The 16,510-nt window shown below is 38.7% G+C and overlaps 1 protein-coding gene across 13 annotated transcripts in view; it reads right to left on the bottom strand.

Moving 5' to 3' along the window:
* LOC140195593 (centrosome and spindle pole-associated protein 1) overlaps window positions 1–16,510 on the bottom strand; it is a 181,605-nt gene that overhangs the window by 77,254 nt on the left and 87,841 nt on the right. For all 13 annotated transcript variants that reach the window (XR_011885525.1, XR_011885527.1, XR_011885528.1 and 10 more), the window contains 5 exons: window positions 14,310–14,424; window positions 13,676–13,796; window positions 6,805–6,952; window positions 5,772–5,915; window positions 1,544–1,656 (listed from right to left, as the gene is read on the bottom strand). Coding sequence is in view for 9 of the 13 variants with exons in the window: in XM_072254286.1 (XP_072110387.1) it covers window positions 1,544–1,656; window positions 5,772–5,915; window positions 6,805–6,952; window positions 13,676–13,796; window positions 14,310–14,424 (641 nt within the window). In the remaining 4 variants the exon portion in view is untranslated. The remainder of the gene's footprint in view (window positions 1–1,543; window positions 1,657–5,771; window positions 5,916–6,804; window positions 6,953–13,675; window positions 13,797–14,309; window positions 14,425–16,510) is intronic.

Below are 16,510 nucleotides of genomic sequence, written 5' to 3' on the forward strand. Positions count from 1 at the left end.
CTATTGATAAGCTGCTGCATCACCAGCTAAATATGTTGCCAGATAGACCACTCTGATGCATGCAGGGTAACAACTGCACCACTTGTTCTTCAGATGGTTTTCAAAATCTCTCCCTGGCAAGGCACTGGCCATTCAGTATTTGAGCCAACAAGACTGCACTGAATTACTTTTTAAAAAACTACCTTTTTGTATCTATTTCATTGAAAGTAGTAGCATTTGTCCCACATACAGTGCATTTGAGTTTAGCATACTACTTAAACTTTCCCCAGACTAAAGAACTATTTGTTTCAAGAAAACAAATGATTTTTAAAAATCCATTATTAAAAACAAAAATATCAGTAAATTATAATCTGTTCTATCTTTCGTGGAACTTCCTGCCTACCAAGATGAACAGAAAATGTTACATTCTCTTTCAAAGCGATCAAATCTTGACTCCCTTTGGATTCCATATTGGCAATACAAGTTTAAAATGAATAGCTGACACAGAAAGGCTTATACTTACACAACATCATTCATAACTGCAGGAACTCCAAATCACTTTGTTTCTAAAATACCTTTGAAAAGGTCCCTCATTTTTAACGCCAAAAATATGGCATCCAGTTTGAGCACAAATGGGATCATAAGAAGATAGTGTGTGTTTTATTGATACTAATTTAGGATAAATATTGGTCAGAATATCAAAGATAACTTACCGCAAGAAACTTTATATATAAATCTATACAAACCACTCCCTCAGTCTTGCACTTGTGTACCAACTTTTATTTTTCTATTCAAGTGTCTGGCGTGGGGTCTAAATCACAACCTCAGATTTAGAGGCAAAAGAACTCCAAAATGACAGCTAGAAATTGTGGAGGTATCAATTTCAATTGTTGTGGTGCAGACTTCGCACTAAGACAGATTCCATATGTTACTTCTGCGATTGACTACGTGGGGGCCGGCCCTTCAATTTGTGCTGGAATAGCACTTCACCCACTTCCAAAGAAATGCATCTGTGATCATGGTGCACAACAGTTCTTTATTGAGTATTTGAATATAGTAAAATTCAAGACACTGACTTACTACATGCTGAGAAATGTCACGAGCTGCAATTATGTGCAGAAGTGAAATGAAACATTCCATGAACACACAGAAGTGTCAATCTCACTTGAGCATTTGTTTTTAGATAAACAAAAATCTACTGCTAATATTCCACAATGAGACATGTGTAGGAAAATATTCTTTAGGCCAGAGGTTACTACCTTATATGATGGGAAGAGGGAGGATTACCAGCAATCACTGTCACAAACAATCAGGACAACTGAGATTTTCAGATGAATGACAGAGTCAGTAAAGAGCGGGGCATCTGAATTTCTAAGTTGCAGCCTAGATGTTGTACGAAGATCTTTCAACTCAGAACATTTTAATCCAATGGCAACCCAACTGATTCACAACTGAATTTTTTCAGATAATAGACAGCAACTATAAATTCAAATAACGGACTCAGGGAAAGGAATAAACAAGTTCAACAGGAAATCTTCTAAAAAGTATCTTCAACTGCATTTACTTGTAAGCGTAGGTATTCTTTATATTTTTCCTGATCAGGTACTTTTCTTTCAGTATGTTGTTCAATCATTGGGTTTCCTTGGGAAATCTGTGATGCATTTGCAAATGTAAACCCTACAAAGAAAAAAAACAAAAAATAAATGACTCATTCTCCAAATATCTTCAAACTTAAACAACTAATTTGAGTGTGTTAACTTTTTTTTTCAAGGAATGTGAAGAAAATGAAACTATATGGATTCAAAGTCCGGAAGTTGGCCATGAGAAAGAACAGGTGGCTGAGCTGGTGCATAGAGTTCCAATCAACCACACAAGGTGTGTATAGTATTGAGCATCTCCAGTGTTGCCATAGAGACCTCATCTCTTGCATGTTTCCAATATCTTCTGCTGTTCTTGAAAAGACTCTAGGATCTTTCATATTAGCTGTAGTCTTTATGTGGCTGAACTAGCTGAGTTTATGGTGAATCTGAGGATTTGATATTCAAGGAATTAATGTTGTTGATGATTCAATTGGCATGGCAAGTTGATTAAGTTCCCTCTTATCAGAAACAGAAACTGTCATTACCTGTCATTTATATACAGTGAAACATAGAAACATAGTGGGGCTAGAAAGTTTGTGAACCCTGTAGAATTTTCTCTATTTCTGCAAAAATGTGACCAAAAATGTGATCAGATCTTTATTTAGTCCTAAAACTAGATAAAGAGAAACCAATTAAATAACACAAAAAACATTCTACTTGATCATTTATTCACTGAGAAAAATGATCCAATATTACATGTATTTGTTGGAAAATGTAAATGAACATTTGCTTTCAGTAACTGGTGTGACCCCCCCCCCCCCCCCCCCACCGTACACCAATAACTTCAACCAAGCATTTCTGGTAACTCATCACAAACAAGCGAAAATCTGCAGATGCTGGAAATCCAAGCAACACACACAAAATGAAGTAACTCAGCAGGCCAGGCAGCATCTGTGGAAAACAGTACAGTTCCAGTAACTGTTGATCAGTCCTGTACATCAGCTTAGAGAAATTTTAGGTCATATCTCCTTATAAAACTTCTTCAACTCTAGAATGAGATTTTGATATTGGTGTGCAGTGCCCTTTTCCCTCCAAGCATAGCAATGTGCATTTCTGCCAAAAAGTTCAATTTTGTCTCATCTGTCCACAGAACATTATCCCAGAAGCGTTGTAGAACATTCAGGTGGTCTTTTGCAAACTTGAGACATGCAGCAATGTTTTCTTTTGAGAGCAGTGATTTCCTCTGTGGTGTCCTTCCATGAACACCATTCGTGGACACACGAACAGAGTCCTTAGCAAGTTCTGGAGATTTCTGCAGGTCTTTTGCTGTACCTTTGGGTTCTTTTTCATCTCTTTTCAGCATTGTATGTTGTGCTATTGGTGTGATCTTTGCAGGTTGCCCACTCCTAGGGAGAGTAGCAACTGTACTGAGTTTCCCCCATTTGTAGACAATTTCTCTTACTGTGGACTGATGAACACTCAAGCATTTGTAGCCTCTTCCAGCTTCATGCCTCTCTACAATTCTTCTTCCAAGGTCCTCTGAAAGTTATCTTGAATGAGGCATGGTGCACATAAACATATCTTTCTTGAGAAGAGCAGGCTCTGTAAGTAACTTGACTTTGTGTGCCTTTTTTTCTTTACAGGGCAAGGCACCTCTACAACCCACAACTCCAATCTCATCTCACTGATTGGAACACCTGACTTACATTAAAAAACTGAATTACATTAAGTGTGTGTGTATATATATATATATATATATATATATATATATATATATATATATATATATATATATATATACACATACACACACACACCCGTATATATATGAAATGATTAAGTTAAAATAACTAACGCAAAAAAGAAAAAAAAGAAAAAAAGTAGTGAGGTGGTGTTAATGGGTTCAATGTCCATTTGGAAATTGGATGGCAAATGGGAAGAAGTTGTTCCTGAATCACTGTGTGTGGCTTTCAGTCTTCTCTACCTTCTTCTCAATGGAAACAATGATAAGGGTCATGGGGATTTGTAATGATGGATGCCACCTTCTTAAGGCACCGCTCCATGAAAGTGTCTTGGATACTACAGAAGCTAGTACGCATAATGGAGCTGACTAATTTTATAGGCTTCTGCAACTTACTTCAATCTTGTGCAGTAGCACCCTATACCAGATGCAGCTATTCAGAATGCTCTCCTAGGTACATTTTTATAGGTTTATGAGTGTTTTAGTTGACAAAGCAAATCAATTCAAACTCCTAATGAAATATAGCTGCCGTCCTGCCTTCTTTATAGTTGCATCATTATGTTATGTGCAGGTTAAATCCTCAGAGACATGGACACCCAGAAACTTGAAATGGCTCACTCGCTCTCTCTATGAGGACTGGCTTGTGTTCCCTCATCTTACCCTTCCTGAAGTCCACAATCAGTTTTTAGGTCTTGCTGACGTTGAGTGCAAGGTTGTTGCTGTGACACCACTCAACTAACTGGTATACAGTATCTCATTCCTGTACGCCATTTCGTCACCATCTGAAACCCTGCCAACAATGGTTGTATCATAAGCAAATTTATAGATGCCGTTTGAGCTATGCCTAGCCACATAATCATGGGTGTAGAAAGAGTAGAGCAGTCGGCTAAGCACACATCCCTGTGGTGTGCCAGTGTTGACTGTTAGTGAGGTGGGGATGTCATTTCCAATTCGCACAGATTGTGGTCTTCTGGTTAGACTTACTGACATGCTGTGATTGAGGGAGGAGGAGATATCAGGAGGGCAGTTAAGAGTAAAACAGATCACTGTCGGCCTGTATTCACAAAAAGGTCAAACTGGGTAAGAACAGCAATTTCACATAATATAATTAATTTTCCAGAACACAGGAGAAGGCAAATTATCAGCTGGGTTCTATTCCAGCTCCCAGAAGAGGCACTGTGATCAGATTTGAATTTGTTACAGGCTTTAAGATTATCATTCTGGTAACTTATCCACAACATTATTTTACCTAGTTGCAAAGCTTCTAAGTTGCAAAGACAATGTGAATTAATAAAACAATGGCAAATGATGTTTAACATGATAAAGCACATTAATCAGAGCATTCTCTAAATAAGAAGCTAAGAATACTGCAGAAATATGAAAGTAAATATACAAAAAATACAAGTTAGTTGACAGGAACAGAAACAGAAGAGATTATGCTGATTCTGGAAATCCAGAGTAACACACACGAAATGCTGGAGGATCTCAGTAGGCCAGGCAGCATCTACAGGGAAGAATAAACAGTCGACCTTTCAGGGCGAAACCCTTGATCCGGATTCCTCCAATGTCCATACATCTATATAACTTTGTCTTGAATATATTTACTTAGATCCACTAATAGTAAAAATTTCCAACATTCATAAATTGTCTAAGAAATTCCTCATCTCATTCTAAATGGATGGCACATTCTCCTGCTATTTGGTAGTCAAGATCTAACTACAATGAAGATTACTAAGTTTAAACTATTCTCATCCTAATATACAAATTTCATGATGCTTATAAGCACAATTAGAAAGACATAAACTGCAAACCTAGACCAAAACCAATCTAATTTTCTCTCTTTCCAAGCATTAACAAAATGATTAAAAAGCCCTGTGAAGTCCAATTTCTACTCTTGTTTACTTATTCTACTAGTCCTACAGAAGTGCTTTCCAATTGATGCAATTTGCAAAATGGAAGAATGTTCAACTTACAACAAAGACATTTGAAATGTCCTTAACAATAAATACAAGAGATTCTGCAGATGCTGGAAACCTACAGCAATAGACTTAAGTTGCTGAATTCCTCCAGCAATTTTTGCTCTTACACATCCTTGAGTGCTCAGTAACAGACTGCATTATCTTGGTGTGGACAACTGTCTATTTCACTTATGCAGCATTTACAAAGGCATCAGTTAAACTGTGTGACATATGAAGATTACTAATCTTGCCACTCAGTCAAAGCCACATCACCTACAACTACATCTCCTCAGGATTAGAAAGCCATGCCCGGTGGTCTTGAGGGTGAAGCAAGAGGGAACAGGTAATCTCATTCCTTGTAATGATATAAAAAGAAAACCTTCTTCTAGACAATAGCCATAAACAGTTGAGTACCAAAAGAATACAAAATGCATAAATGACGTACTAGCCAGCAAAATGTATAAATATTCATACAACAGATTGTTCTCAATATTCATTAGAACATGATTTTACCTTGGGCTTTCTGTTGAGGAGTATCCGCACCTGGTCTGGTTAAGTTCAAATTAAAGGGTACTGTATCTCTGGAGTCTTGATTTCCTTGATGAGGGAAGTCTCTATAGGCATTTTCATTCTGCTTATGCATTTTCTTCAGATCAGCTGTTTGCAATGTTTAAAGTAAATATATTTGAGATTACAAATAAACACAATCATAAATTGTATAACAGCTTTGGATCTTTAAATTAAAAAGTATAGAATCATTGAGAGAATAAATGGAGTGCCTTTCTTTCACATCTGGTCAAATCCAACCCAACCTTATTAAAGAGTGGCCGGTGGAATGCAAGCCTCTGTGCATATATGCAAGTACATATGGAGAATCCATTTAACCACGAGTTTGACTGAAGTATAGCAAAAACAAGAATTACGTTGACAATATCAAAAATTACAAAGAAGAATGCTGTCAGAATTTATAATTGGCTTGAAAGTCTGTGAACCCACAGAAAACATTTGGGTCAAATGCAGTCTCTGGCTGTGTCCTTCGATCCTGTGCAGATCAGCTGGTGGAGGTATTTGCAAACATTTTTAAACCACTCCCTGCTTAAATCTGAGGTTCCCACTGGCTTTAAGAAGACCATATTCATCCCAGTGCCTAAGAAAATAAGGTAATGTGCCTTAATAACTATTGCTAGGTGGCTCTGACATCCACCATCATGAAGTGCATGTCACACATTTAACTCTAGCCTGCCTAACAACCTCAGCCTACAGCAATTTGCCTACTGCTAAAACAGGTCTATGGTGAACACCTTCTTCCTGGCTCTATGCTCCTCTCTGAAATATCAGGACCTATTTTAGACTATTGTTTATTGGCTACAGCTCCACTTTAAATACTCTAATTCCATACAAATTCATCTCCGAAGTCCAAGAACTGGGACTAATCTGAATTATGTTCTGTCAATGAAACTATTAAATAGTGGTAGTATACAAAGTGGCTAAGCATATTCCTAAACCTGAATATAACAAAACTAAAAGAAGAAAAAAAGAACCATACTTAGCAAATTTCCTTCTGCATCTCTAAGAGGTGCTCCTCCTCCTCCTCTTCCCCATGGATTGTATATTTTCATTTCCTGCTCAAGTTTTGCATCATATCTCTCTGCTTCCTCCTTTTCTTTTCTCTTCCTTTCCTCTCTTTCTTGCATCTATAGAAAACATCAAGCACTGAAGAATAATTACCTAAAAGGTACTCAGGATACTAATATCGCATGCTTAGAAGAACAAATGTCCCTGGTGCGATACAAATAATAATTTTTAAAATGAATGGGAGTAATGCCTTGAAGATAACGTCCCAGAATAGTTATTCAGGACAACGAAATGGAAATATATACGAAAAAGCAATTGGCCTGGGAGGTGTCACAAAGAAAACCAAGGAATTAACATGATGTGACCCTAGACATGCTCAACAAAATGTATTACAGGTGCACATTCCTTAATCCGAAATTCTGAAATCCAAAAAGCTCCGAAAACCAAAGTTTTTTTTGCCAACAGTTGACATCATTCAGGTGTGACGTGGCAACACTAGCAGAGGCCGCCAGACGTCAGTTGTGGCTCAACGCTCATACTGGTTACACAGGCATTTGTTGTTCGCTAATATTTTGTGTTCGCTGTTGACTTTGTGTTTAATTTCACTGTGAAAATGTCAAGAAGAGCTGCAGATACCCCTATGGGTAACAATGAGAAAAAGAGAAGAATCTTCTCTATCAATAACGCAGAAAGTGGAGTTATTGCAGAAGCTTGATCGTGGTGTGTCTGTGCGGCATCTTACTGAAGAAAGTAGTGTCAGAACTACCATTGTATATGATTTAAATAAACAGAAAGACAAGTTACTGAAGTTTTATAGTGATAGTGACACTCTGCATTTATTTCAATAAGTCATTTACCATGTGATTCGGTTCGTTTGAAGCTGTATATTTTTATGCTTTACTGAATGTTTTTGTTGGAAGTAAAATTTCTTCTTATCATTATTCCCTAAACAATACAGTATAACAATTATTTACATAGCATTTACATTGTATTAGGTATTACAAGTAATCTAGAGATGATTTAAAGTATACGGGAGGATGTGCGTAGGTTTGGTGCACCGCTGGGTCCTAAACACCACTGCACTGAGACAGGTTAAATAAGGGACTTGAGCATACGTGTTTTTTAGTATCGGGGCGGGTGGGGGGGATGAAATCCAAAAAATTCTGAATTCCGAAATGCAACTGGCCCCAAGGATTTTGGATAAGGGATTGTGGACCTGCATTTACATTAAGTAAGCCAAGTAACTTCCGTTAAAGATTTTTTGACCATTTCAATGTTTTTTTTTCCTGTATATGGGGCAAATATTACTATATAGGCTGCCTCTAAATTCTCTGTTTATACTTACATAAGTTTCAAAGCTAAGCATAAATTATCCTTGTGCATACTGATTTATTCATCAACTGAAACTGGCATGTGAGGATCAACAAGTGCTTTTTCAACTGAAGGTTGCACTTTGCCTTTTACTAAAGAAATAAATCTAACCCTGAAGCATTTGTTTGGGTTAAACTCAGACAATGACCCAGATTTTCCTGGGGAAATCAAAAGTTCTGTTTAAAACTAACAAGTTTTCCCCAAGTAAGCTTGCATGAATATGGAATCCTGAACTTCTGAATGTGTGTTCACTGGGATTTTATCAACTATGCACTTCTACTAAACTCATCATGGGAGTGCAAGGAAGGAGTGCAAACAGTCTGCACTTGTACTGCTGAATCTGCCTGCTGAATAGGCCAGGTTAGGAATTTACTTTTACACTTCAGAATATATCAGAGTTTGTAATCAGGCAAAATGGCTGAATACTTTGATATTTTTAATTAAATAGAGGAACCAGTTAAGGATATATTATAAAAGCGACAAGTTATGCTTGAAGAAATTCATTCATGGCTCCGTCTGTCTAAGTAGACAATGGATGCGCCCGTAGGAGTGACCACTCTGGGGTGCAGACATGGGCGATAAATGTGGAGATCCTGGGCTGCCCAGACATCAAGATCCCCCTCTCAGCCTCGCGGATGTGGTCCAAAGGAATGCGAAGCAGTACATCTGGCATCAGCTTGGCTGCAGGAGCTGCCAAGAGGTGACATGATACGTCATCCAACCGCCTTAGGGGCTCCACTCCAGATTTGTGTAGGGCTTACTTCTTATCCTTCTCTTCTCCCGAAGATACCCACAATGCAGTGGGATCCGTAACCCTGGATAGGGGCCCATACAAGGTACTGTCACCCGGAGCCAGCTAAGCCTGGGACTCGTGTAAGGCAGGGTCGTCACGGCCTGTAGTAGTGACATATGGAGCTACTACCTACCATGCTTGAAGAACCCAACTGAAAAAAGGTGAAGTAGCAGACAAGAGACATTATTTATATGGAATTCAAAAAGGTATTTGAAAAAAATGTCTTAGCTAATGTTAGCTAATATAAATAAGGACAAATTATTGATTCAGCCATCAAAGTGGGCTAGAACTCAACTTAAAGATCTGTGTTCAACTAATAACTGTACAGGTTTCCCCCGCCATCCGAAGGTACAGCGTTCCTATGAAACGGTTCGGAAGCCAGAAGGTCGTAAAGCAAAGAAGCAATTACCATTTATTTATATGGGAAAAATTAGTGAGCGTTTGCAGACCCAAAAAATAACCTACCAAATCATGCCAAATAACACATAAAACCTAAAATAACAGTAACATATAGTAAAAGCAGGAATGATATGATAAATACACAGCCTATATAAAGTAGAAATACTTCTCTACAATCATTGCCTGCACTGTTCTCCAAAGCGAAAATCTCACGCAAGCGCTCTCAGGAAAAACACAGAGCAAGCGCTCTCCAGTAATCTTTAAGCTATGAAGCTGCTAAATCATACCAAATAATGCATAAAAATACACAGCCTATATAAAGTAGAAATAACGTATGTACAGTGTAGTATCACTTACTGGAATTGGGAAGACAGTGCAGAGCACACTGTTGATGGTGTGTAGGCTGAGTTGTCGGAGGTTGGGGTGGTGCAGTTGCCTCCAACCTCCAGACAGCGAATGATCCCGACCCGCAAGGCATGCAGGGGTACAGCGATAGCCGGGACGCACCCAGCACATCTTTAAGAAAAAAGCCAAAATAAACAAGCTAATTAATTAGGTAACACACATAAAAGTTGCTGGTGAACGCAGCAGGCCAGGCAGCATCTCTAGGAAGAGGTGCAGTTGACGTTTCGGGTCGAGACCCTTCGTCAGGACTAACTGAAAGAAGAGCTAGTAAGAGATTTGGTATCTGTCCCTCACTTTTCCTTCGCTAGCTCTTCTTTCAGTTAGTCCTGACGAAGGATCTAGGTCCAAAATGTCAACTGTACCTCTTCCTAGAGATGCTGCCTGACCTGCTACGTTCACCAGCAACTTCTATGTGTGTTGCTTGAAATTCCAGCATCTGCAGATTTCCTCGTGTTTCCGTAATTAATTAGGTGCCCCCCAGCACGTAAATATCGGCCCAGATCAGAGGCGACGCAATCGGCAATCACCTCTGATCTGGGCCGACATTTACGTGCTAGGCGGCACTTAATTAATTAGCTTGTTTATTTCGGTTTTGTTTCCTAAAGATGTGCTGGGTGCCTCCCTGCTACTGCTGCATTCTCCACGAATCGGTATCTGTCCGCGGCCCGGGGGTTGGGGTGGTGGGACACTGAGGTATCATCTCATCGTCGTCCATTTCCATGAGGGCAGGCAGGTCATCTTCTTCTACATTTGCCTGCCTCGATGTCAAAGGTCAAGGTTCATCGTCTGCTGTGGCTGATTGGAAGGCTTGCTTGGCCACTAGCCTCATGCATTTGTCTATCATACAGTTCTTTGTAAGCACTCAAACCATCTTGCAAATATGCCCTAAACCAACGTACCCTTTCAAAATTAAAGTTGTACTTTTCTGCAATCATTGCAGCGAAAATTTCACTTGCTTCACTTTCGGTCCATTCGCTACTGCATTCGGTTTTGATTGTTATCCTTTCCTCTTCCAATTGCGTCAGCTCTTCATCTATCAGTTCTTGATCATGGGATGCCAAAACCTCTTCAACATCATCTTCGTCAACTTCCACAAGACAAACTCACTTTGTCCTTGCTTCATTCACCATGATCGAAATGCTTAATTATGTCTAGTTTTACGCTAAGTGTAACATCCTTATGAGCTCTTTGAGGCTTTTCCGATACCTTAGAACTCACCTTGCTAACGGCTGCTCACAGGCACATGTTTAAGCAATGCCGGCTGGAATGCAGTTCTAAGTCCGGGGGAGGAGCGGCTGCTCGGGGCGCACGCTGCTTTTTTTCGCGCGCTGCCTTTTATCGCTGGCTGCCTTTTTTCGTAACAGTGAAAACACCTTCTGTTAGCGAAAACGGGGAACTAATGTAAGTCCTTCATAACAGTGAGGTTTCATAAAGTGAGCGTTCGAAAAGCGGGGGACGCCTGTATTTATAAATGACTGAAATAATGTAAGCAGTGTAGGAAAACGCAAACAGAAACACTTAGGGATATTAATAGACAATACAAAAAAAAGCAAAACAGTCGCAAATGGATTTCAAGGAAGTCATATAGGAGGTTATCTATTTGTACCTACAAAGTGTGGAATAAATCATGTACTCCTCATGAAGGGTCTCAACCTGAAACATCGACTGTTCATTTCCCTGCATGGATGCTCCCTGACCTGCTAAGCTTCTCTAGTGTTCTGTGTGTGTTGCTCTGGAATAAATAATCTGTTTCTCTCCTAGTAGTGAAAACCTAAGGATCCAAATGGACTTTTTATGCATGTATATAGATCATATGACAAAAGGTCCAGAATATAATCAAAAATGTATGCAATGCAATTTTTATACATATAGAACTAAAATATAAAAGGAAACAAGATACTAAAGCTATACAAAGCAAAGATACCATGTGCAGCTCCATGTGACATGCCATAAGAAAATCCAAGGGAAGATACCAAATTGATAACTTGGTTTTGGGAATCATAATCTAGGATCATATTCCCTTGTGCAGGATATGATCCTACATTATGAGGTGATTTGATGAGGTGTTTTTTCACTAATTGTGAAATTCAAAGTTCAAAGTGAAGGACAAAGCAGCATAGCTAAAAATTAAAATTAGGCTTTCCCAGCCTGAGGTTAAGAAACACTTCTACTAATTTAGGATGGTGAAATTTTGAAATTCTATTTTGGAGATGGCAATTGATTCTAAGTGATCACTAATTTTAATCAGTGGCTATTAGATTTTCATTAACTCGAGCTCTTCTGACTGAGTAGCAGAGTAGACAGTGGCAGTGAACAGAATGCAAATAACCCCATGTTCCTTTGCTTCCATGTCTTCACTTCTTTAATTCTGATGTCCTGCACATCAGTCCCTAATGGGTGAACATGACAACAGCAAGCTATGCTTTTCATTCTAGTGTTCCCATCTGCTTTCCCCCTTTCCCTTCTCACCACTCACTTCTTTTAAGATCTCTAAAGTTTTTCTGTTCAATCAAGATATTAGACAACTAACCAAACAGGGCTGGTGCCAATTTTCTTCCCTCTACAAAGCACCCTGATACATTTTACAGGATTGAAGACAAAATTTACATGCAAGTTATTGTTATTCTGAGGAAGGTAAAAATAATCATGGCAATGCATAGATTTAAAGGGATGCTGGTATAAATAAAATTGACAGTGGCATAGGAGAGAGACATTGGTGAAGTCCCAAAGGTTTCCATCATGAGGACCACTAGTCCTCTTGATATAAATAAGTGACATAGAACTTAGATATAGGGAATATAACCTCCAAATTTGTGATGTGATAAAATAATAATTGAGTAAAAAGGCAGAAGCAGATTTCAAGAGGACATAGAATGATGAAATCCATAAACTCAGAGCAGGATAAATTTAATGCCATTATTATGAATTCTAACACCAAGTGACTTGTTTATTTAGGCTGTATTTCTGTGTTTAGGGTTTTATATTTAAATATATTTGACCTTGAGGATCAGGTAAGTGCCAGTGTCATGATCCAAGATGACATAACATTTGTTCAAGAGTGAACCTTGTAGGCAAGCCAGCAAAACCATTGATGGAAATATCAACATTTGTCAAATATCTGAATGGGAAAAATACTTTGTTTTAATTATATTTACTTTGGAAGAAACAAAATGAAGAGTAAAATGATTCAATTGGTCCTATCGTGAGCATGGTGCAACAGCAGAGGGACTTCTGGATATTTTTCTTATCTATAATAGTAGGGGGCCTTTGCAATCTATATAAGTATACACTACCCAGTTCTAATTACCTTAAAGAAAATGGTGGTGAATCTCCTTTAGCAAATGTAGTTTCAGATTGCTACTTGGCAGATAGTATCAAGATTTACAGCCAGCAATGATGAATGAATATACATTTCCCACTCGGGATATTTTCAAGCAACACACATCAAAGTTGCTGGTGAACACAGCAGGCCAGGCAGCAGCATCTGACGAAGGGTCTCGCCCTGAAACGTCGACTGTACCTCTTCCTAGAGATGCTGCCTGGCCTGCTGCGTTCACCAGCAACTTTGATGTGTGTTGCAGGATATTTTCACTTGGAATGGCACCTTCTCATGTGTCTGCTGCCATCATGTGGCCAAATAGTAGAGGTCATGGGATAGGGTGGTGCATTTTAAGTTTACCCATTTGTACTGGTAAGGTCTGGAATAACAAACTATCCCAATAGTTCTCTTGAAACAATAAGCGTAAACGTAAATATTACAGAACAACATTAAATATCCTAAGAGAAAAAAAATCAATAACATTCATATTTACTAAACTAATTAGAAATTGACAAACTAAATAGCATGAAATGAGAAGCTTAAACATAGTTTCACCTGCTTTTTCAAGAAATCCTGGTAAGTTTGTGCACTTTCTTTTAATAAAACTGCTTGTTGCTCTGGCAAGAATCCACCATCTAAGTTCTTAGCAGTAGAGGCATCACGAACATTTGGCACACTGCAAATGAAATGAAGACTTACGAGTTGCTGACTAATGTTATACAATGTCATGTGAATTTAACATTCAAATAACCTAGAGAATAATTAATATCATTTTCGTATTGATATTTGATATTCATAAAGTAAAATGAACAGCAAGTAAGCAGATGATAGTAGTTCACGGAATGTTACCTGTGTCAATAGCCCTTTTGATTTACTTTGGGAAACAGGGTTTTGATTGTGTGTGTGGTTTTGATTGTAATTACTATTCTATAGAGATAGATATTCAAAATGCTTCATTTGGAATTGTGTGTGAAGTTCTGGTTACCTGCATACTAGAAGTCATTCAAGAACAAGTGTTAGGCAACATTTTGTTTGACATGAGTGTCTATAATAAGGTGATTTGCAAAGCAGTAAATGATATATGCTTTATTCTCTGTAATATATGATACTTTAAAACATAACTGCACCAGCAGTTGAAATTGCAGATAATCATATTAGAGCATGGAAGATGATGAAAGATAAAACTTACTAAGATTGATCTACAGAGGAATTATGTAGATAACCTTGCATGGTGGGTACGTTGGACAGCCCATTTTGAGGGTTGATCAAGGATACAGGATGCGTTCCAATGACTCCTGGACCATCTATATGATAAAGTATAAAGGATTAGGTGTTGTAGTTTGGAGTAAATAATACATAAAATCTATAGAACACTAAATATGTGTTAAATAATATATTAGGTATCAATTATAACTTTACAAGACCATACGACATAGGAACAAAATTAGGCCATTGGGCCCATTAAATCTGCTCCACCATATGGCTGATCCTTTCTTCTCCTTCTCAGTCCCACTCCCCAATTTCTCCCCATAACCTTTGATGCCGTGGCCAATCAAAAACCTATCAACCTCAGCCCTAAATACAACCAATAACCTGGCCTCCACAGCTGCCTGTGGTAACAAATTCCCACTCCCAAGCTAAAGAAATTTCTCTGCATCTCCATTTTAAATGGACGCCCATCTATCCTGAGGCTGTGCCCTCGTGGCCTAGACTCCCCCACCATGGGAAACATCTTTTTCACATCTACTGTCTTGGCCTTTCAATATTCAAAGGGTTTCAGTGAGATCCCCCCACCTCTCCTAAATTTCAGTGAGTACAGGCCTAGAGCTATCAAACGTTTCTTGTGTAATAACCCTCTCACTCCCAGAATCATCCTTGTGAACCTCCTCTGAAAGCTTTCCAATGCCAGCACATCTTTTCTGAGATAAAGAGCCTAAACCGTTCACAACACTCGCGAGGCTTCACCAGTGCTTTATAAAGGTCAGCATCACATCCCTGCTCTTATATTACAGATTTCTTGAAATGAATGGTAACATTGCATTTGCCTTCCTCACCACTAACTCAACCTGCAAATTAACCTTTTGGGTGGTCTGCACAAGGACTCTCAAGACCCTTTGCATCTCAGATTTCTGGAATTCCTACCCATTTAGAAAATAGTCTGCACCTTTATTTCTTCTACCAAAGTGCATGACAATGTGTTTTCCAACATTGTATTTCATTTGCCACTTTCCTGCTCATTCTCCTAATCTGTCTAAATCCTTCTGCAGCCTTCCTGTTTTCTCAACAATATCTGCTCCTCCACCAACCTTTGTATGATCTGCAAACTTGGCAACAAAGCCATCTATTCCATCATCTAAATCACTGATATACACCATAAAAAGCAGTCCTAACAACAACTTCTGCAGAACACCACTAGTCACTGGCAGCCAATGAGAAAAGGATCCTTTTATTCCCACTCACTGCCTCCTACCAATCAGCCAATGCTTTAGCCATGCTAGTAACTTCCCTGTAATACCATAGGCTCTTAACTTGGCAAGCAGACTCATGTGTTCTATCTTGTCCTGTATCAGCAAGTACACCATAATCTCATCCTTAACAATTGACTCCAACATCTTCCCAAACACCAAGATCAGGCTAACTGATCAAAAATTTCCTTTCTGCTGCCTCCTTGTAATTTTCCAATCCTCCCGGAACAAAGTAAAAGTCCAATGATTCTTGAATGATCATTATGAATTCCTCCACAATCTCTACCACTACCTCTTTCAGAACCCTAGGATGCAGTTCATCTGGTCTGGGTGACTTATGCACCTTTAGGTCTTCCAGTTTTTTGAGCACCTTCTCACTTGTAATAGTAACTGCACTCACTTCTCTTCCCTCACACCCTTCAACACCTGGCACACTGCCAGTGTCTTCCACCGTGAAGATTGATGCAAAATATTCATTTGGTTCATTTGCCATCTCCTTGTCCCCTGTTATTTCTTTGGCGTCATTTTCTAGTGGTTATATATCACCTCTCATCTCACTTTTATTTTTTTATATAACTGAATAAGCTTTCTATAGGTTTTTAAAGGTTTCCCATTAAATGTTGCTTTACTGTATGCACTCTCTTTATCTTTTACATTAGCTTTGACTTCCCTTGTCAGCCACAGATGTACTATTTTGCCATTTGAGTATTTCTTTGTTTTTGGAATACATCTATCCTGCACCTTCCTCATTTCTCCCAGAAACTCAAATCATTATGTTATCTTAAACATGCACCAGAAAAATAATCACATGTCAGAGGTGCCATTTTTCTGGTACTCATTTGCAAGGTAGCACAACAAAAGACCATTTCTACTCTCATACATCACTTGTACTTTTCAAGGGATCTGTTCAATCCCAGCTGTCCAT

This window comes from Mobula birostris, chromosome 1 (genome assembly GCF_030028105.1).
Source record: "Mobula birostris isolate sMobBir1 chromosome 1, sMobBir1.hap1, whole genome shotgun sequence".
In the NCBI taxonomy this organism is placed as follows: Eukaryota; Metazoa; Chordata; class Chondrichthyes; order Myliobatiformes; family Myliobatidae; genus Mobula; species Mobula birostris.